We start from the raw sequence: 22,346 nt of genomic DNA on the forward strand, positions 1-22,346 counted from the left end.
GCCACCAACACCGCTTCCAGAATAATTGTCCCGTCCGACTTACCTCTGCTCCAATGGTCAGGAATATTTTCGATCAAGCCAAGCCAGTCTTTGCCTCGGTGCAAGATGCCTCGACCGCTTTGAGGACATCGTTGGCTCGTATAGCCAAGACATGGATTCCAACTGGTGCCGCTTGCTCCCACGCATGTTGTCTCCAGATCAACGCTCCTGGTTCACCAACCACCTCAAGCCCCATGGTGAGTTCCCTTGGTCGTTCGCGCGCAAAGCCATCATCGCCAAGTATGGAATCCAGGATGCCGAACGTCAAGCCCAATGCATGCAAGAGTTGTTTAACTTGCGCATGAGCCGTAATGAATCGGTGGAACGGTACACCGACCGTTTTCACAAGATCCGCAGAGAAGCTGGCTGCGAGGACAGCAAGGTCATCGCCGCTCTTTACATCAATTCGTTGCTTCCGGAGCTCACACAGCATGTTGCTTTGAGCCAAGCTCATCTGCCGGCCAGCCAACGGGCTTCCACTGACCAAGCTGCAAACTTGGCGCGCACGCTGTACGGCAAGGTAGTTGTGTCAAAACACAGCAAAGAAGGTGCTTCTCTGGATACTATTTCCGTAGTAGGTTCAAGTTCCCCTTGGTCCTCGCCTGTCGCTGCTAAAAACAACAAGGGAAAGAAGAAGGTCTCTGCTGGCAAGGTCTGCCGTTTGCACGGTGCTGGCCGCCATTCGACAGAAGAATGCCGCATGCTGACAGGTGTTCGCAACAATGGTTCGTCTGGCAAGGTTTCAAAGCACACGAGTGCGTCGTCGTCGTCGTCTGGTGTGGTTCCAAGTGCTGGTTCTGCGGGTTTGGGAGGCTTGTCGTCGCCATCGTCAGGTGGTAAGAAGTGTTTCCGCTGTGGTGCCCCTTGGGACAAAACGCACAGATGTCAAGTCAACCATTTGGCTATTCGTTCAGCAACTTTGGCTTCCGAGTCATCGTCTGCTTCTGGCTCCGCACCAGTCACCCCGGCTTCCGAGCCAATCCCTTCTCTTCCTTCTTCGGCTCCCGCGCCGATCCCTGCTGCTGTTGCCTCCGTGGCTCACACGGCACCATCACCATCTTCTGCCCCGTTCTCGTCTCTTTCTCTGGAAGACGCGGTTATGGAAGAGGTCGATGCTTCACTTCACAAAGCTTGTTATGATTGTAAGTCTTCACATGATTTTTCACGTCATCTTTACAAGAATACTAAAGCTTTTTATGTACCGGTTACTATACAGGAGTATGAAACCTGGGCGTTTGTTGATCCGGGTGCCACATTTTCGGCAATCACTCCTTCGCTGCGGTCGTTTCTGGGTCTGTCTGTCACTCCCATGAAAGGAAAGGTCAACTTGGCTGCTCCTGGCCCGAGCATTAGTAGAATTGGTCATACAAACGAAATAAAGATTTTACACAACGGAATCACTGCCTCACATTCTTTTGAAGTCTTTGAATTCAATGCTGATGCCGAAGTATCTATTGGCTCAGATCTCATGCCTCTTATTGGTATTTACTTGAAAGGGCTCGCCTCTTGCTGGCACCGCTCTTCTCGTCCTAGCTTGCCTGAACCAGAAGATTTACCTGAACCAAACAATTCTCCTGCTGGTACACCAGAGCAACACAAACAATTTCTTGAATCTATTCAACCTTACATACAGGAAAATATAAACATTCCTCCTTCTGCTTTTTGCACTCTTCCCGAATCGGTTGTTCGTATTCACACACCTGAAGGAAAAGTTGTAAATCGGCGTCAATATCCTTTAGCAGACAAATTGATTCCTATTCTTCAAACACAGATAGATCAATGGTTAGCTGATGGTATTATCAAACACGCTCCTCCTGGTAATGCATGGAACAATCCTATGACATTTGCACCCAAAAAGGATCCGAAAACAGGATTGCCTACATCCTATCGACCTTGTATTGATACTAGGGCACTGAACGCCTTATGTACAACTGAAGAGTCCTATCCAATCCCTCTTTGCTCCGATATTGCAAGACGGATGAAAAACGCGACTGTCTTCACTTGTCTTGATTTGAAATCCGCTTTCACACGCTTCAAAGTACACGAAGAAGATCAAGCAAAACTCTCATTTACCTTTAACGATCGACAATATTCCTTTGTGGGATGTCCGTTTGGTATCCGTTTCTTGAGCAGTTTATTTATGAAATGTGTTCATATCATCTTTAATGGTGTGAAGCACGTGGATTCTTATATTGATGACATCATTGTCTTCTCTGACACTATGGAAGAACACGTACATCACGTACAAGACGCTATTAGTCGTCTCTCCAAGGTCAATCTCGTGCTCAACAGTGACAAATGCTCCTGGGCTCAAAAGTCAGTCTACCTCCTTGGTTACTGTCTTCATGCTGGTGGTATTTCTCTGGATAAACGCAAAGTTGCTAACGTCCATGACTGGAATTTACCTCAAACTGGCCATAACATACAACAATTTCTTGGATTAGTGAACTTCTTCCGACAATCCATTCCCAAGGTGGCTATGCTCACAGCTCCCCTTGACAAGCTCCGCAACATAAAGGATTTATCCGGGCACTGGACAGAAGAACACACCATCGCTTTTAACAATATCAAAGCTGCTTTGGAATCTGCTCCTGTCTTAAGCCAACCTGATGAATCTTTGCCTTATTATGTGGCAACGGATGCTTCTGACACTGGTATTGGTTGCTGTCTTTACCAAATCAAAAACAACCGATATCAATACATTGGTTTCATGGCACGTGCTTTAAACAAAGCTGAAACGTCATATAGTGTCACAAAGCGTGAACTTTTAGCAGTTGTCTTCAGTTTTCGCAAATTCCACAAGTATCTATGGGGTAACAGATTCACACTCTTTACTGATCATAAAGCTTTAACTTATCTGCACACACAAGTTGTAGCAAATCCGATGATGGTTACCTGGTATGACACTATCTTTGACTATGACTTTGAAGTGGTTCATCTACCTGGTATGCAAAACATCTTACCGGACACGCTCAGCCGTCTTTTTATGCCAAAGAAGCTGGCGGGGGATGATACTACAGGAAAAAGAATCGCTCCTTCACCATATTTGGGTAAACTCAAAAAGTCACAACAAAACAAAAACGGCTTTTCTTCTTCTTCTCAATCCCTCACTCAACGTGCTGCAACACTCGTCGAATACATGACACCACCCGAGAATGAACGTGCTAATCTCCTGGTACAAGCGCATCTCAATGGCCATTTCGGTACTGATTCAATCATCAATGAAATGCACAGCCAAGGCCTACACTGGTCAACTATAAAGAAAGACGCTTTAAACACCGTTGCTAATTGTCCAGACTGTCAACGTTTCAATATTGGCAAACACGGTTATCACCCACTTCGTAGCATCGCTGCAGATAAACCTGGCGATCACTGGGCTATTGACCTAGGCGATTTAAACTGCACTACACCTCGTGGTAACAACTATATTTTGGTCATGGTTGATTTATTTTCTCGCTACGTTATTTTACGTGCTCTTCCTGACAAGACCGCACTTACCATTGCTATGAATCTCGTTCAAATCTTTGGAGACTTTGGTTACCCAAAAATCCTACAAATGGATCGTGGTTCTGAATTCAGCAATGAAGTCGTTCGTCATCTATTGGAAAACTGTGCCGTCGACAGACGCCTCATTACGCAATACAATCCTAGAGCAAATGGCTGCGCAGAAAAATGGGTTCATACGACGAAGAGCGTGATCGTTAAACGTTTACACGGAAAAAAGGATGATTGGGATCTGTTCCTTCCAAGTGCACAACTTGCTATCAATAACAAGCATGCTGCCTTGCATCGTTCCCGTCCGTTTTCGGTCATGTTCGCTCGTCAACCTAATCTCTGGCAAGACTACAGCAATTTGATACAGGAAGGCATTGAGGATCAGATTCGTTACACTGACAAAAGAGAGGAACAGATGGCTGAGGTTGTCATTCCTGCTCTTCGTGACCGGATCAAAGCTCTACACCAAGCACAAGAAGGGAAATTCGCAAAGAAGTTCCGTATTTTGAAGGAATTCCCTATCGGCAGTAAGGTTATGGTCGTCAGCATGAATCGTCGATCCAAGACCGATGCTCGTTATGAAGGTCCTTACACTGTCCATGGCAAAAACAAAGGGAATGGTCAATACGTTCTTACAGACTCTACAGGCGCCCTTCTGGGTCGTGATGTTCCTCCTCATTATATCAAACTGATTTCTCAGGACACCATCGCTTCTGGTGAAGATTTCTTTGAAGTTCAGTCTATTGTGGATCACCAAGGTTCTCCTGGCAATTATAAGTATCTTGTTCGTTGGAAAGGATATGGGCCTGAAGACGATACCTGGGAACCCATCGAGCATTTCAATGACTTGACGCTGATTGAAAAATATTGGCAACGTCGAGACGATAGCAATTCAAATCAGGGTAAGCGATTGCCTCCTCGGCTTCGTAACACTCACAACCAAGCAAAGCAGGCAAAACAGGCACAGCCACCTCAGCCTCGCCAAACGCAAAGCAAACGCAAACAAACTGCATCACTACGTCGTTCTGAACGCAACGTCAAACGCAGACGCACTTAAAGACATCGTCTTTCTCCATATCTTTTTCCCATCAAAGTTCCCTTGGGTTTTTACATAACTGGAGTTTTCTGACACCGTCACTTCTCTTAATACTGAAGGCTAGTGCAATGCAACAACTTATCTTACGGTTGTTCCAACCTGGCAGGGGGCAATGTTGTATCCAACATGATCAATAACACATATTCTTTAATTGGTCATTAACGATTGCTGTTATTTCCCTCATAACCTCACTTGTGCGGACATTTCTTTATTCATACACATCTTGGTGAAACACCGATCAGCTATGCTCAGGAAGAAGTTGTCATTATTCGGATCACGTAATTCACATTAGCTACTATCTGAGGCATTTACCCGGATGTACCTTTTACTCACGCATCATACATTACTTAATCCTATATAATTGATTTGTAACATCAATTCATCCGTTCAATGCACACGCTGTGGTAGTTGCCAAGGATAAGCCATTTCTTATAAATAGTGAGAACTTTTGTTATCATAATAAACCAGTTTCAATTCCTTTCGGGTCTCGTTGACTTATTCTGTCTCTTTTGGTTTATTGGATATTACACTGTCTGCGTTCCTTGAAAAGCGTTCGCAATATTTTGAACTGAAGAAAGCTGCCAAAGAGCAGAACAACGCATAAGCGGAAACCAAAGCATCTGTCTCCAAAAAACATGCCATTGACACTATGCATTACTACATCAAAAAACTCACGTGGGCCATCGTACGAGAGAGGAGCAAAGAAGTCACCGATAAGCTATTGCCGAAAACGCAGGAGTAGAAGGCGAAGGTAAAGATCTACACTTATTGATCTACTGCCTCTCTTACGATACTTGAATAGTGTCTGACGTGCCTTCTTTTCGTAAAAGGTCGACAGGTTCTCAAGCTCATCTACTGGTACCAACAAAGAAACAGACTCCATTAAAAAAAACGCAAAAAGTGACACGGCCGCTTCGTTCTGGTGTCCAGCAATCGAAACCCTTGAAAGTCTGCACTGCAGATGAGCAGCAAGAAGACGACGAAGCAGCAACATCGGAAGACGCTGAAACGAGTACTCGAAAGATCCGAGCGTTGGTATCAATAATCAAGAGATTACTGGACAAGGCCACGGAAGACGTCAGCGCACAGACCATCAAAGATGCTGCTTTTCAAGGGACAAACCTTGCGCATAGTGAATGTAAAGCTGCTGCTCATATTTGCAATGCTCTTAGACCGTATTACATGCCGGCAAGTGATGAAAATGACGACGACGATACCGATGACAAGGACAGCCTGACGATCCATCAATGTGCGCCACTTGCATACATCACCAACACAGCTGTAGCTTTGATCGGTCCTCAATAGAACCAATGGGCCACCTTCCCTTCTGTCGATGAAAAAGACCAATCCCTGCATATATCAACCGACGTTTTGTACACCCTTTTCTCGGGGGATTTCAAGATCCCAGCTGAGACACCGAAAGGGGAGATTACAAGCAAAAGGGAGGCAGTCGACTGGAGGCGCAAGCGCGATGTTTTCGGTGCATTTTTCAAGCTTCCCAAGATCCAACAAGCCATGGAATCCAAGAAATTGACTCTTGCGTACCGCGTTACGTTTGTCAATCGCCATACAGTGCGGGTGCTTGGTACTAGAACTGTCACGACTGGCGACTCTGATCGGCGGGACAAGGAGACCGCAAAAGAAAAAGAGCAGGACAACTCCTCCGGTGATGACGACAGCAATATTGGAAGCGATGAGGGTACAAGTGTGGCTAAAGTCGCAAGCAAAGGACAAGCGTCTCGATCGAAAGGAAAAGGGCGAGCGGGAGCGGGATTGTCTGGAAAGAACAGATCAGCGAAGGCACGTAAGAAGAAAAAGCAAAAAGCGCAGCGTCGCAAGCGAAAAAGTCAAGATGAGGAACGGCGGCCAAGGAAACGACATGCAGCACAGAAGGAAGACAAGGCAGATATTGAAGAACTCAAGACTAATTTGGGGCAGAGGATCCGCAGGTTGGCAAGTCGACTACCTGGCTTACTAAAAGAATGTGGGACTCTTGAAGAGAAGCGCGCCGACATTGGAAGACAGTTCCGTCGTCGGACCAAGATGAAGGAAGCTTGGATCTTGAGCTATATCAAGAGCTTCAGGCTGCAAGAGCTGCAATCCGCCATGTAGAAGCAGACGTTGCGCAAACCCGCAGGCAACTTGCTGACGCAAGGTCGCAGTTGTACGTCGCAGAAATGCATTGTATCGGCAAGGACGTGGCCAAGGGAATTGTCCCTGACGATAAGATCGAGGTATGGTCAAGTTAACTTGTTCTATACTACGCACATGGCATCGACGAGAAAGTAATTAATATGCTTGCGGTTATTTGATAATTTGTTCAGTCAACTGTCCAAAAGACCATTCTCGAATCTCTGCAAAACAACAATCCATTGGCTGTGGCTGGTATCGACCCAGGACATGTCGTCGCTGCTACTGCTGTATTAACGACTACCACTCACATCTTTGATACCATACAGCAATACACCGATGGATTAATTGCACCATTGCCACCATCTTTTGCATCATCATCAGCAACAACGCAAGAACAAGGCATACCACAGCAATCATCAATATCGTTGCCAACCCCCTTGCCTAAACCACATATTTACACGTCGAAGAAGAAAAACTCTGCAACATTTGCAACGAAACACCAAAAACGGCGCGAGATCTTCAAAAGGAAGGGTATCGACGATGCAGATAGACGGTATAAGGAAGGTCGCACTCGTGAGCTGCGTCATAAAATATACCACAGCAAATTAGCTTCGGCTTGGCGCCTACCTGGGATCAAATCCACATTGCATTTCTTTGGTTCGTGGCGGGCCGGCAACAAAGGGTTCAAGAAGCACCAACAAGGTGCAAGCAAAAAATTAAAGCAAGAACTGGACGCACCGGAAAACAGCCATCTGTGCATCACTGACGAGTACCGGTCCAGCAAGACTTGCCCATAATGCCACGAGCCAACAACACTGCAAAAATACCGTGGCGAGGATGGAAAGCTGCGACCGGCGAACGGCGCTCTCAAGTGCACGAAGCTTACGTGCCCCAGTCGCAGCCAAAGTACGTTCAATCGCGATGCAGTAGGCGGATTCAACATTGCTGTGATAGGGATGACAAAGGTTATGTCTGCAAATAGCACCCCTATGCCCCCCTTTTCCCGATCACGTGCACCCACCTACATCCTCTCACCCGCTTTTCAGCGATTCAAGAGCGCGAAGCTGGATAAAAAAGAGTAGAAACGCCTGTATTTTCCAACTCAGCACAATAATCTTACTATGTGCTAGCATTTATAGCAACAGACAAATCAACACACTCCTTTTTCTTCTCTATTATTCTTTTATATATATGTATAAAAAGCTGATATATAAAGCGACATGGATTTGTAGTGAGTTGTGAAGGTTTCGGGTTAGGGAGGGTAAAAAAACAATTATAAAAATCTCTAGAACTATATGTTATCTTTTAATATTTTAATCTTTCTTTGACTTCTTCTGGGCATGAGCGGTCTTGGTAGGAGGAGAAATCCAAGTGCGAGTGATAAACTTTAAGAACTCATCCAAAACAATCACAGGCAACGAGATCCACATGACAGCCTTCCATTCCTCCACGTTCAACGGAATAATGGCGAAAAGTTGAGTGAAGAATGGAACGTACAGGATCATAAAGTGCAAGGCCATCGAAAGGACAATAGAGAACACCAAGTAAGGGTTGCTCCACAAGGGCAAGGTGAGCAAAGATTCGTTTTCACTCAGACTAGTAAAGTAGTAGGGGATAAGTATATGCGATAACAATGTATCCGTGTCTCTATCGCTTTCTCCACCCTTTCTTACCTATTCATAGCGTTCAACATTTCAATGACAACAAGAATCGACAAGCTCATGGTGGTGGCTTTCATCGAGAAGGTGTTGGTGAACATCTCACATCCAATTTCAGGGAACAAGTCCGAGCATTGATGGAAATGGGACTAGATGACATAACGTATGGATAGAGTTGAATGTTAGCAATGATATCTATTGGAATTGAGTTTCAGAAGAGCACATACCAACTGATAGTAAGAGATTTGAGGACCACCAGAATAGAACATGAACCACCATGCATAACCAAAGACAGTAGCAACACCGACATATGTACCAATAGCCATGTAGCGGAAGAACAACCAGCCGTCGATCAAAGACTCTTTACCGCTACGGGGAGGGCGACGCATGATATCGTGATCAGGGGGGTTGAAACCAAGAGCGGTAGCAGGGAGACCATCCGTGACCAAGTTCACCCAGAGCAACTGAACAGGAATCAAAGCTTCGGGCAATCCAAGAAGAACGGTCAAAAAGATGGACACGACTTCACCAATGTTGGAGGAAATCAAGTAGCGGATGAATTGCTTGGTGTTGTTGTAGATGGAGCGACCCTCTTCAACAGCCTTTTCGATCGTGGCAAAGTTATTGTCAGCCAAAACCATGTCAGCAGCCAACTTGGCAACGTCGGTACCGCTACCCATGGCAACACCGATATCGGCACGCTTCAAAGCGGGGGCATCATTGACACCGTCACCCGTCATGGCAACGATTTCACCGACAGACTGCAACAAATCGACCAGCTCTTGCTTGTGGGCAGGTTCAGTACGCGAAAACAGGTTGGCACGCTTGACAGCTTCAATCTTTTGTGCAGGTGACAATTCATCAAATTCGCGACCCGTGTAACTCTTGCCCGTTAAATCCTCATCCGGTTCAAAAACGCCAATGTTACGACCAATGGCTTCAGCGGTATCCTTGTTGTCACCGGTAATGATGATGACACGAATACCGGCAGTCTTGCACTTTTCAATCGAGGCACTGACTTCAGGACGAGGAGGATCCATCATGCCAACCAAACCCAAGAATGTCATGTTGGTTTCGTACTTGTAGAATGAGCTCTGTTCGCGCAAATCAAACGTAGACATGTTGACATTGTCAATCTTGGCCAAGCCAATGCAACGCAACGACAAGCCTTTGCCATATTCCAAAATCTTCTTGTTCAATTCATCACGGATCGCAGTGGTCATGGGGACAGGTGCAGCAGATTCATGTGTCTGGACGTATTGGCATCGGTCTAAAATAGATTCGGGTGCGCCCTTGACCAAAAGCGTGTTTTGCGTGCCAGAGGAGACGACGACAGACATGGACTTGCGGTCGCGGGTGAATTCGAGCGTGGCCAGACGCTTAAACTGGGAGCTGTAGTGGTCGTTGCATGCAGTGGTTCGGTCCTTTTTCGAGAGCGTGCTCAATTTGGCGTTCACGCCGGATGTATCTGTACCCAACTTTTCAACCAAAACTTGAAGTGCTGCTTCGGTAGGTTCACCAATACATTGGTGGTTATTAGCAGCCTATAGAGTCCGTATCATGTAGTTTAGCGTTTACGCACAACCTCAAATCTTTCACCCAATAAAGCTTATCCAGATTCCTTTTTCTTTACCTCGTCGTAAACAATTCGAGCATCGTTACACAAGGAGCAAACTAAAGCGGCTTCGCGCATAAGCGCATTGCTGGCTGGCAGGTGTGCAGTAATCATTCCATCTGCAGTCTTGACAGCACCAATTGGTTCGTAGCTGGTGCCTTCAATATGAAGTTCTTTCAAACGACCGGATGCAGAGTCCACCGCTACAAACTAGAAAATGAAAAGACGCACGCACACACACAAATTAATTTCTTCAAATAGATAGCCTATCCAACTCCACAAAGCCCAGGTGATCCTCCTCATGCGCATACATACTCGCGAGACGCTCATTTGATTCGTTGTCAAAGTACCGGTTTTGTCGGAGCAAATGACGCTTGTGCAGCCGAGTGTTTCAACACTGGGCAAGCTTCGAACGATAGCGCCGCACTTGGCCATCTTCTTGGTACCAAGGGCCAAACAAGCAGTGATGACAGCTGCCAAGCCTTCAGGGATAGCAGCAACAGCCAAAGCGACGGCAATCTTGAAATAGTACACGGCGCCCTGAATCCAACCATTATGGGACGGGTCATTAAAGTGGCGAATGTTGACGATCCAGACGAGGACGCAAATGACAGTAATGACCTTGGCGAGCATATCACCAAACTCATCCAGCTTGCGCTTCAGAGGAGTCTTTTCAGCAATTTGAGATGAGATCGAGGTGTGGATATCACCAATAGCAGTCGAAGCGCCCGTTTGAACGACAACAGCACGCGCTTTACCCAACACACAAGTAGTACCGGAAAACAACATGTTGTGCTGATCCTGTTTGACCGCACCGTCATCCGCTATCCGTTCCACATCCTTGTTGACACTAACAGATTCGCCGGTGAGGACAGCCTGATCCACGCGAAAGACACTGGAGAAGACTTCCAAAAGACGAGCATCAGCAGGGATTTTGTCGCCGACAGCAACATCAATGATATCACCGGGGACGAGTTCTTCAGCACGGATTTTGCGGAGCTGGCCGCCTTGACGCAGGACTTTGGCTTCATCGGGTGAATATTCACGCAAAGCATCAATGGCCTTTTCGGCGCTCGATTCTTGCAGCACACCCACAGTGGCATTAGCAATCAAAATGAGTAAAATGACAATCGGTTCGACAAATGCCGTCGTTGCGGCTTCGGGTCCTTCGTGCTCCTCAAAAAAGGCTAAAGCGAACGAGATGATGGCGGCTGCTAACAGAATCAACACGAGTTGATCCTTGAATTGTTCCAATATAAGGTGCCATAATGGTGTGGGATCTTCCTCCGGTAACTCTACAAGGACACATACGTTGTATCATATTTAAAACGTTGTCCTGTCGCTGTTGTTGCTGCTGTCGCTGCTGCTTATTTTTCTCCTAAACTTTCCTATAGCGAACCCACACACACACACACACTGCACAGCTTTTCCTCCGAGTTTCAAGGCTTACCGTTTCTGCCGTGCTTTTGTCGTAGTTTTGTTACTTGGCCTTCGTCTAGACCCACGTTGGGGTCAACCCCAAAATGGGCACACACCTCTTTCGGTGTCTTGACAAATGAATTGTCCATGAGCGAAAGAAAGAAGTAGAGAAAGAAGGAAAAAGTGGGGAGTACGCGGTCTTTTCTATTTGGTTCGTTTTTTTTTTTTGCTGTCAGAGAGGAAGGAGTATTGGGCTATTAACTTGCTAAAGATAGCATATGAGCGAATCATTGAAAGGCCGAACTTTAACACCACCCGTATTAGCATGTCTTACGTGTGCGCTTCCTATGTAGAACACCCGCAGTGTTGTGTCTTGTCTTTTCAGTTTAAATGAAATAAATGGCCGAAACAGAGATGAAGTGGAAAGTTTATATTAGAAAAAAAGGCCTTGCTTCTATTTGCAGGTCAAGTGCAGTGGGAAATGCTACGAAACAAGTAAATTTGCTCTTTTACATCGAACGTGTATTCTAATGGATGGATGGATGCTGCGTCGTCGTTTACCCGAAAGAGGACTGAGTGAAGGATGTGGGAGGTGATGATTGGAGGCACTTTCTGGTGTTTGGGTCAGATCAAGGAATTTACCAGCTCAGCCATCATCATCATCATCGCAAATTGTCTATTTTCTTAATTTCCACTGTTGCCCCCGTTTACGGTCAACTGACGCTAGTTAGCAGTTATTCTGTCTGATGGAGACAAGTGGTGGCAGTGTTGTACTTTTTGTAGCACCGTGCAATTGTGGACTGTCCTTGCCGTTCCGTTTTTACTGCTTTGCCATTTTACCGTCATGGCAAATTATTCCGCTGCTGCCTGTCTGATTGTTATCGGATTCCGCATATAACGTGGTAAATTACTACGCTCTGCTGTGTACGACAAACAAACTAAAAATCAGGGAGCTGCTTACCAATATTGATGGCTTGAATATCTGCAGCATGCAACCTGCCCGGGTGATCGTTGTTGTTGTTGTTGTTGTTGTTGTTGCTAACCCAACTAACAATACGGTTTTCCATTCTTGTCTTTACTTAAGCGTGTTTGTGCACCCGATTCTTTGGCCCAGCTTTTCCTTTGAAATGTTCTCTTTGACTACTAACCACATGTGGGCGATCGCTTCTGCTCACTTGTATAATTTAAACAACTAAGCTAAGCTAACAAAGGCAAGTTTGCTGTAGTAGCCTAATATATCAGCTGTGTAACACATCTTTTCATTGTTTTTATTTTCAAATCATGCTCTTATGCATCATAATAACGATATAGATGCATGAAAAAGGAACATCATAGCTGCTATCAATGATCACCTGTCAAAATCGATAGGCCATGACCTTCTCCAGCTTTCCAGTGATGGAAGGAATATGTTATTAACTACCTTATTATTATATAGACTCTATATATGCTACATGGATGTAAAATTCTATTTTAAAAATGATCTTGTGTTGCATTATATATAGCACTATTCGATCCTTCGAGAAGTGAATTGATTTACGCATTCTGGTTTTTTTTTTGGAAATATGCGGCGCATATTCTGTCATAGAGTGCTGTATAACCTATTGTATGTATACAATTATCATCATTCATACACTCGTGGCCGAGCTGTGTGATTGTTGCTACATAATATCTGGAAGTGATTGATGCTGTAGCATGATGACGATATGCGTTGTACATAGTAGTCAGAAGCTTTTCAGATCCAAAAAGTAATTTTCCCCGGCCACTCATAAAAGGCACGCTTCTAATTATGTATGTATTGTAGACAATTATATGACGTGATTCCAGTGTTCCTCTGTCAGACCATTATTGTAATTGTGGCTCACTGAAAGTGCTACATACTACAGTGCTTCGGTAAATCAAATTGATTCTGGTGCTGCAACTGCAACTGTGATAACAACAGAAGGTCATGATTTTTAAGAGAAACAGTTAAATCATGAATGTTTTGACGTATCACCATAGGTAATTCTTTTGCTGAGCGATCAAAAATAGATTGCTCTGTTGATAATTGAGCATTCTCTTGCTACGGATTTGGTTATATGTATATACATTTTTATTGCTTGAATTTAAGATTGAGGAAGGTTTATTATTGGTATCGGTATCGAGCACTATCACCACTTGTTTTCCTCTTTATAAACGCGTTCCACGGGTACCCAAATCGCCACAGGATTGTGGGCCTGTTGTAGCCTAGTCCTCATCTCTTCGACGTATGGTGTGATGTCTTCAATGGATACAATCCATTCCGTAGCATAGCGACGTAACGTGTTGCCTCGCAACCCAAGCTGTATCGCCCGTCGTTCCATCCTAGTAAACTCGAGATTCGGTTTGTAATCAGGATCCCACTGCCGTCTCACCTCGCTTGCTTTCTTAATCTTTTCGTAGTTCTCCTTGGTGCCGTGGACTTCTTCAATAAAACGACTTCCAACAGCGTCAGCTACGATGCTGTCAAATGCGTCTCGTTTAATGCGAATCGCCAAAGTACGCTCCTGACGCGGTTTGGTATTCCAGCCACACCGGTACTGCATCCATGCAAAGCTCGTCTTGATCCAGGACATTCGGTCAAAGCTGAAACTGCTGCTTCCAAAGCGTTGGTGTTCGACCGCGTACGTAGCAATACTTGGTGAATAGGCTTGATAGACGACAATGGAATCATCATCGAATTGTCCAATAATGTGTCGGCCCTTGTCTGGTAAACCGTGCGCTTGTTGGTCAATGTATGGTTCGAGCGTCAGTGTTTTGGGAAGGTTTCTAGGAGCGGAGAACATGGCTATGCCAAAACTAGTGTTCTTTGTGCACAAGAGAGAGTTTTCTTATTTTCGCCTCATCAAAGGCAAGCATTGCTACTTATATTAGAATCATTAAAAAAGAGCTGCGCCACACAATAGCCATTTGCGTAACCATAGGATGATGACAAGGAAGCACAAGAGGTCCATGTTTGTAGATCCGCAGGATGCATGAATCCGCAGCACGTAATAAACATATCAACCGTTTTTATGCATGGAAAAAGGAAAAAGAGGGAGGGGTATTTTATCAGGCTATTTACAAGAGGTTGGCTTCAAGAGATTGATGGATTAAAACATATACAGCCGCCACCTCTTCCTCATCAGAGACTTCAGCAGCAGGCGGATCAATTTGCATCCGATGGTGTCCCTGCTGCTCTTGTTCTTCTTCAAACTGTGCCACTACTTCGTCTGCGGGCATATCGTCAAAGAGAGGCTGAGGCAGATCGTCGGGGTATGTTCGTATAAGGTTGATCTCTGCCTCATTGAAGATATCCACTTGTGTTTGTCTCAATAGATCGCTGCCTCTCGGCACTTCTGGAAATTGAAACTTGCGCAAACCACAGGCTTTTAGCCCGATCATTTGTAGCCTGCTTCCCCGGATGAGTCGCCGCACACCACCCATGGTGACCGATTGACAAAACGAAATATCGAGATAGAGCAGCCGAGGTAAATGCCGCTGAATCGCGTCCAAGGTCAGATCCGTGATACCACATGCCATCAATGTCAGATACTCCAACTGCGGATGCGCTTCAATAAACCGTATAGCCGCATTATCCCCAATTTCATTACATCCTGTTACCGAAAATGACATAAGATCAGGCATCACTACAACCGACTGCTCGTCCCTTGCCAATGCCAGCAAAAAGTCGTTCATCATGGCTGTTTTGTCACTGCACACAATATCCAAATGGCGGAGCCGTTTGAATGCACGCATATCATAGGCCGTATCCTCGACATTGATCCACTTGCATCCAGACAAATCCAGATACTCAAGCGGACAATCGGCAAACGGTAGCAATGCCATGGACTGCAGCTTGCGACAGTGGTCAAACGTTAATTTCCGTAATTTTTTGCACCTCATACCAAGGTGATGTGCAGACCGATACGTAATGTCGGCTCGTTTCAAGTACAAGATTTCGAGCTGGCTGCAATAGTTGGCAATAGAACTAATGCTCTTGTCCGTCAAACGGTCCGAATTTTGGACGGCAAAATCTTCGAGTTGAGGCACGTGTGGTAACAATAGTAAGCAATCGTCGTCGTCAAACAGAGACTGATCTTGCTGTTGCTGCCAGTCAATGCGAAATTGTCGGACCCAACTACCAACTGGCTTTTTACTCGACCGTAAGCATTTCACAAACTGTTTGAAGCGTGCGTGGTTGCGAATGGTAGGCGCTCGCCAAAGATGTTGTATTGCCGCGGCATTGAAACGTCGATTGACAAAGATGCACTGATATAAGTCGGGTTGTTGCAAGGTTTGGAGCGTCAAGCTTAGGATTTCCGGTGGTAAATCGCGTAGCTTCATTAGTGTTGAAGTACTACTTTTTTTTTAGAAAATTGTGAAATCAAGAGGGAGAGCAGATGAATGAGAAAATAACGAGAGGAGGTATTAGGTAGGAGAAGTGGCATCCTGCACCTGCAGCATTTTACATTTTTCGAACCCCGCCTTTGTTCACCTTTGTCAACCTTTTTACTCTGGGTTGTTAACCTTTGTTAACCTTTTTACTCTGGGGTGATAAGCTTTGTTAATCTTCTTACTTTAGGTTGTTCAGCACAATGTCGGAAGGTAAAAATAAGCTAATGCATCCAGTATGATAGGAGGTTTCGACTCACGGTCTTTTTTATTCACAAATAACAATAGAGACACTCGATCTTCTTTCATACAATATTCCACATCATTTAAGACCTGGCACGGATTTCACGAGCCGTCAATTGCTAAATATGAATTTGTTGAAAACATTATACTACCGACAATATTTGGTGAGTTGGGTCATTCTTGCATTTTGTTTCTTTTTCTTATGTGGTTGTAAAGTTATAGTAGTATATGGATGCCTAATTAACTTGATAGACAGTTGTGACACTACAATGTACGAACCAGGCCCAACACGGTGGCAGAATCGTAGGAGCGAGGAGTTACCTCCAGTGGTAGTAAAGGTGCAGCATACCGTCAATCAAGATCTCTATCTACGAATGATTGGCTACAGTAGTGAGGCATCCCGGAAGTTGTTGTGAACCTCGTGCGCCAGCAACTGAACGATGGCGTCAACTGCCGTGACATACGCATGCGTATATTACGCCAAATGGATGCTATAGAGCAGCAGCAACAGAACGATCTCCAAAGGTTCCACCGTGCCGGACAACGCAAGTTGAATTATGAAGACGTTTATAATATGTGGACCAAGGTGTGTAAGGAGCCATAGGATGATAGTCAATATGATGCATGTGTAATTCCAAAGTTTATTAGATAAGACGCACGATGTATCACTTCCATAAGAACGACTTGCTCTCAGCACGAGTTTGGCTTGATGAACGTCTTCCTACTGAGAATAATATCATTTTCCGCGGCAATCCCATCGGGTACACCTCTCTTGTGGATTCTTTCTGTTTTGGAATCCTCTCCCAGCAGCAAATTGCTCAGCTTCAACATACTATGTCTGTTTGCATGGATGCCACATACAACATTACCTGCCGCACTTTTGATATCATGTATACCATTGTTATCTGCGATCAATACACGGGAACAGGCTATCCTGCTGCATACATGTTCACGGAACGACCATTCTGCTGGCCCGATCATCCAATGGTTGACGTTTCTTCGTGATTCGTCTGGTGTAGTATTCGAGTTTTTGACCATTGATTGTAGTATTCCGGAGGTCAATGCCATCCAATTTGTATTCCCTGATGCAGCAATTCATTATCTGAAGGGCAAAGCTCGCTTAACTCAAGCCGCCCATCTTTCTCACTATTGCCATATCCAAAATATCAAAAGAAGTCGGTGATTATATCAAGCCATCCAGCTCGAGGCCCTTTTTGCTCGAAGCAAAAAACTGTAATCCATGGGCGACACAATGCGTCTTCGCTTCCAGTAGCATCATCGAACACGTGAAGCCACCGCTTCACCCATTTGCCGCCATGATATCCTTTCTCACATGCCAACATCGATCACTTGCTGCTCATCAACCTTACAACTCTACCGAATCACAAGGAATATGTGCCATGGCCAGCAGATTACACTCACCAAATATTGTCGGCAGTATAATGTTTTTAACAAGAGTCGTATTCAGCAATTGACGGCTCATGAAATCCGTGCCAGGTCTTGAATGATATGGAACATTGTATGAAAGAAAATCGAGTGTCTCTATTGTTATTTGTGAATAAAAAAGACTGTGAGTCGAAACCTCCTACTGGATGCATTAGCTTACTACCTTCCGACATTGTGCTGAACAACCCAAAGTGAAAAGGTTAACAAAGGTTAGCAACCCAGAGTAAAAAGGCTAAGTTATACGCGAAACTTCATTCTCAACGACGCAAAATCATTTCTGCTTAGCGCAAGTAATTTGGAAAAAACCAGTAAGTGCAGACAGTGTCTCAATTAAGTCATCGTGTCAAAAAGAAGAAACTCCCATTTGTGCTGCCAGGGCTATACGCCTTTGACGAGTAGTGTCGACTGCACATGTGATAAAATGTTTGCTTCATATGTGGAACTGCCATGAGAAGAATTTATGCCGATTCGCTACTGCTAGCTATGTCTAATTATGTACGAAGAACTTCTATGCTTCTAAAACGTATTTGTGTTTTTTTGGCATTTCTCCCCTTGTACTCCATGGATTAATCGCAACGGGTTGTACGCTTCTTGAGGAAAGATCTTACTGTACTGTACTGAGCAGTGTTCTTCTTTATTAAGCAGTATCTGCTGATAATGAAGCACACATAATAGTACACGTATCCAAGATTGGGAAAGTGGCATGTGAGTATCTGACATCAGTTTACTGTACCTTATCTTCTCCTCGGTATGTTTCAACCGCAACGTATACGACATACATAAGGCGTATGACTCGCAAGATGCGAGCTTGACAGCAATATCAATAAAGAAATGAATATGTAGTAAAAGAGCATATCATTATGATTGCTGCCCTGGCTTGCCTGGCGATAAATGCAAGAAGAAAACACAAGTGTTGTTCTGCGTGTAATTGTAGGATCTCATTTTCGATCGATTACTCATATCAAATACTGGGTCTTTGTATATATGATGAATCTTGCGGGAGACACCTCCACGTTAACTTTTTGTGCGATGATGAATGCAACCACGTAGACAACACCAAATGCTCATACTGTATAGAAAACGCTTTTTTGTACAGTATGATACATTTTTACAAATACTATTACTACTACATTTGCTACCTCCAGACGTACACAGCGAAAATGCAGAATTTAGCGATTAAATAACTAAACATAAGAGAAGAACACGCTGACCACATAGCATTAAGTGCTGTAGCCTGTCACGCTGAAAAGCATCATCTTTCTTTTAACTGCCATCATCCATAGTACTCTCATTAGTAGTTATATTTTCAACTTTTGGCTTAATTGGCTTATAAAGCATCCGAGTACTATTTTATAAATTTTTCTTTTCCAACCGTTTTAAAAAACTGTAGATATCGAGGTGAGAAACCGGTCGCAACAGTTAGTACAACTATTAAAAGACAAGATAGCTTAAATCATAACCGATGATGAAACGACAATCTGGCCCCACTTGTCATCCAATAAAGCAAGATAAACTAGCTGGCTGTCAGAAATAGTAACGAGTGCTTTATAATCACATGTGATTTATGTGAACGGAGCTGTACAACCCTAGAGAGAGGAACATAGGAAAGGTTGAAGAAATACATAGAAAACTGGATTACTTTACTGCTGTGGTCGAATTTGTACCGCAAAGCGCACGCGAAGGCAATGGATGTGCAACTTTCTTTCTAACGCAAATGTCGATTATGACGCAGGTACGATCTAAGTACTTGGATCGATCAAGCGTATCCGTACGATGGTATTTAACCTTCTCTGAGCTCTTTCATACAAAGTATTTGTTTTGTGATCAACAAAGAAAAGGGTAGAGCTCGTGTGAGAACAGAACGTATGAGGCGCTAATATTTCAAGTTTTCAAGTAGTCTGGACTAGATGCGCCGATGGCGCCGTGAATTGTCCCAGGCCATAAGAGGTTACATTCGAAAGCACTGAGACTGATAGTGACGTATCGGCACATTGACCAAAATCAGCGCCTTTATCTTCCAAATTACATGGAGCTTTCAAAAGGACATCGGTCAATGATATGGGTGGATTAAGGAAACAATAATATCAACAGTAGCATACTGCTGGGCTGTTTCATTTGGCTGGTTTATTTAGCGGTAGTGATGTGCGCTAGGAGCTACCGCTAGCTATGCTCCGATGACGATGTAGACGTGTTTAAGAATGGTTAATCCGTTGCAGAGTTATTGTTTGAATGCAAATGCTTCATGACCTATAATCATACACTTACTTGTTAAAAAATATAACGTTGCACTGACGCATTGTACTACTGCGATGGCAAGGATTACTAAACGTGGCTCAGGACAAGCTATTGTGCACGTAAAGCAGAGGGCAATAAGCCATGTATCAAAAGGGGTTGGATACAGCAAGGTAGTTACGCGGGAGAGGGTCATCGTCAAATATAACCCAGCATACGCGGTGGTGGGTTTTCTTTGAACCCTTTACTCAGCTCAGGAACGACAAAGTTCGGATCGGCGCGGTTTAGAGGAGATGGGGTAAGCATATACCATGGTATGTCAGCGGGATTTTACACTTTTAAGTAGTTGCACTAAATGTATATCCGACATGGTAATAAAGAGCTTTCGAACAACAATTACGAAATAAGTTTTGTGTGCGTGTGTGCGTGTGTCCGCGTAAGTTTCTAATGTTAGCTTGTGTTTGTATTGGTTCGAGATAGATTGTGTTTTTGTAAAGTATGAATCCAAATGTTCCTTATTTGTATAGACGCCTCGGTAGACGACCTAATGCGTTCGGTGACCCAATGATCAGCCGGAGAGAGAGAGGTAGAAAGAAGGTTTACAGAGTGTCCGACGACAGCGCGTCCTGCTGCCACGCACTGCCTTTCCCTCAATTTTTGTTACGCGTTAAATACCCCATGGCTAGCATTGGACGACGTTACTTATGTATACTTGAGATCAAACAAGGACTCTTTGATGATTACCATGGCTGTAAGATGTTGCCTCAAAAACAAGTGTAAACAACACAGACCACTGTTATTGTTGTTCTGTGTCTGTCTGTCAAGTTCCCACGGCAGTTCCTGTCGGGTAAGTTGATGATGACATAGAGCATCTGTAAGAAATAAGGGCATCTCGATCATCAGATGCGCACTAAAAAAAATGGGAAACGACAGCAGTAGCGTGTTATACAAAATTGGGAGAAAGAGGGGCGAGAGCCATGTGCGCGGAGGATGCGGGGTAGGCACTTTGATTGGAGCGATTGATTTCCAAAATTCATAAGATACGTTGCACGAGGACGATTCCTTTTTTGATTTCCAAATTATTAGCAATTTTTTTCGCCCTATTGGGAATTCAAATATGCGGGGTACCCTCTTCTTGGCCGACTCGCATACACACTGAAGCACTTGACGAAGGTGATCAATACCATTTAGTGGCCATACAGTTGAGAAACTTCTCCGCTGCCAAGGCTCATTGAAAAAGAAAAAGTCAAGTTAAGGGGAGCTGTCTGTGTTTTCGTCAGACAGTTACTATGATGTAAAGAAGCCTGTTGAGCAAGAGCGCTGGCTTGTATTGTGTGTTTGTGTGTGTGTGTGTGCATAGAAGCGTAACCACGTGAAAGCGAAATAAGTAAAGTGAGAGAGAAATCCTCAGAGACGAAACGCGCCTCTTCCTCTCTCTCTCTCTCACTTTCTTTCTTCCTTTCTTTCTCGCTCGCCCTTCTCAAACACATGTTTTCTCCGGCTACGAATACGATGAATACCGACTACGACTGGGTCTACGATCCGAGCATCATGAACTATCAACCGCCACAAGAATTGCTTCAAGAACCTGTACCTTTCGAAGGTAATAATATGCTTACCAGCGCAACAGCGGCATCGACAACAAAAGCAGCGCTCACTTATCTATGAAGCGCGCGCACAATATATCACTCACGCATGATGTGCATATATGTAGACTTCAAGTTTAGCTTTGGCCTTGATCCGGATTTATCGATCCCTTTCCTTCCAGAAACATCATTATCTACTGCAGCACCAACAGCAACAACAACAACAACAGCATATGCAGCTGCTGCCGCTTCATCATCTTCATCCATCAACAATGCATCATCCTCTTCATCAGCACCTCCATTACCATCCGACTTTTGGCCTCTTCTCTACAATAGCAATGACACTGCTGCCAACAACAGCATCAGTCACACAAACGTACTGGATGAAAACGATAAAAAGGAGTTCTCCAACTTTCTTGATTCTTTCTTTGTTGATCCACAGCAAGAAGAAGTAGAGGAACGACGGCGTAGTACGATTTTGAAATCGCTGGACGAACAAAAGCGCAAGTTTCTGAGTGGTGCCGTGATGGCGGCAACGCCTGGTCAACAATCATCATCACCACCATCATCATCATCGTCACAGCTACCCTTTGTATCACAACAACAACAACAACAGCGGCGCAACAGCAGCAACAACAACAACAAACGGCTTAGTATAGATGACGACGATGATAGTAGTAGCATGATGATGAACACTCCGCGGAAGCGATCCAAAACATCCCGAGAACTATTAACAGAAGATGAAAAACGCGCCAATCATATTGCCTCTGAACAAAAGCGACGAAGCACCATTCGTAACGGATTCAAGGATCTCACGGATCTCATTCCGACGCTCAAAAACATCAACAACTCCAAAAGCACGGTGCTATTCAAGGCCGTTGATTTTATTCGACACCTTGAGAAACGCAATAAAGGGTTGCACGAAAAGATTGCGACTTTGGAGGCACGCGTTCAAGATGCAAGACGGTTTAGCTCAAGCAACAGTAGTATCGCCA

General features: G+C 44.5%; 6 protein-coding genes across 6 annotated transcripts; 3 read left to right on the plus strand and 3 right to left on the minus strand.

The window, feature by feature from the left end:
• Positions 1–5,279: 5,279 nt before the first annotated feature.
• On the plus strand, positions 5,280–7,920 carry BDB00DRAFT_937938 (uncharacterized protein; the record flags this gene model as incomplete). Its single annotated transcript, XM_053129262.1, has 5 exons — positions 5,280–5,368; positions 5,461–5,911; positions 5,936–6,738; positions 6,786–6,864; positions 6,955–7,920. 5 exons carry the CDS (start codon positions 5,280–5,282, stop codon positions 7,558–7,560), a joined length of 2,028 nt encoding a protein of 675 aa, XP_052981118.1. The 3' UTR covers positions 7,561–7,920.
• A 156-nt stretch (positions 7,921–8,076) lies between these two features.
• Positions 8,077–11,604, minus strand: BDB00DRAFT_870853 (SERCA-type calcium-translocating P-type ATPase; the record flags this gene model as incomplete). Its single annotated transcript, XM_053126759.1, has 6 exons — positions 8,077–8,359; positions 8,437–8,570; positions 8,649–9,965; positions 10,055–10,246; positions 10,352–11,331; positions 11,487–11,604. The coding sequence occupies 6 exons, from the start codon at positions 11,602–11,604 to the stop codon at positions 8,077–8,079; spliced, it is 3,024 nt and encodes a 1,007-aa protein (XP_052981119.1).
• Positions 11,605–13,177: 1,573 nt separating this feature from the next.
• Positions 13,178–14,393, minus strand: BDB00DRAFT_275629 (uncharacterized protein). Its single transcript, XM_053116752.1, has one exon. It carries the CDS (start codon positions 14,254–14,256, stop codon positions 13,603–13,605), a length of 654 nt encoding a protein of 217 aa, XP_052981120.1. The 5' UTR covers positions 14,257–14,393; the 3' UTR covers positions 13,178–13,602.
• Positions 14,184–16,054, minus strand: BDB00DRAFT_816098 (uncharacterized protein). Its single transcript, XM_053122960.1, has 3 exons — positions 16,035–16,054; positions 14,322–15,884; positions 14,184–14,205 (listed from the first exon to the last, which is right to left on the minus strand). Exon 2 carries the CDS (start codon positions 15,794–15,796, stop codon positions 14,531–14,533), a length of 1,266 nt encoding a protein of 421 aa, XP_052981121.1. The 5' UTR covers positions 15,797–15,884; positions 16,035–16,054; the 3' UTR covers positions 14,184–14,205; positions 14,322–14,530.
• Positions 16,048–17,092, plus strand: BDB00DRAFT_870856 (uncharacterized protein; the record flags this gene model as incomplete). The annotated part of the gene is made up of 5 exons (XM_053126760.1): positions 16,048–16,057; positions 16,133–16,251; positions 16,340–16,390; positions 16,518–16,673; positions 16,766–17,092. 5 exons carry the CDS (start codon positions 16,048–16,050, stop codon positions 17,090–17,092), a joined length of 663 nt encoding a protein of 220 aa, XP_052981122.1.
• Positions 17,093–22,024: 4,932 nt separating this feature from the next.
• On the plus strand, positions 22,025–22,321 carry BDB00DRAFT_739223 (helix-loop-helix DNA-binding domain-containing protein; the record flags this gene model as incomplete). The annotated part of the gene is made up of 1 exon (XM_053118434.1): positions 22,025–22,321. A coding segment is annotated over one exon (297 nt), but the record flags the coding sequence as incomplete, so codon positions are not given.
• Between the last annotated feature and the right edge of the window lie 25 nt (positions 22,322–22,346).

The sequence above is a fragment of the Zychaea mexicana genome (assembly GCF_025766255.1).
Source record: "Zychaea mexicana strain RSA 1403 chromosome Unknown BDB00scaffold_24, whole genome shotgun sequence".
NCBI classification, from domain to species: Eukaryota; Fungi; Mucoromycota; class Mucoromycetes; order Mucorales; family Lichtheimiaceae; genus Zychaea; species Zychaea mexicana.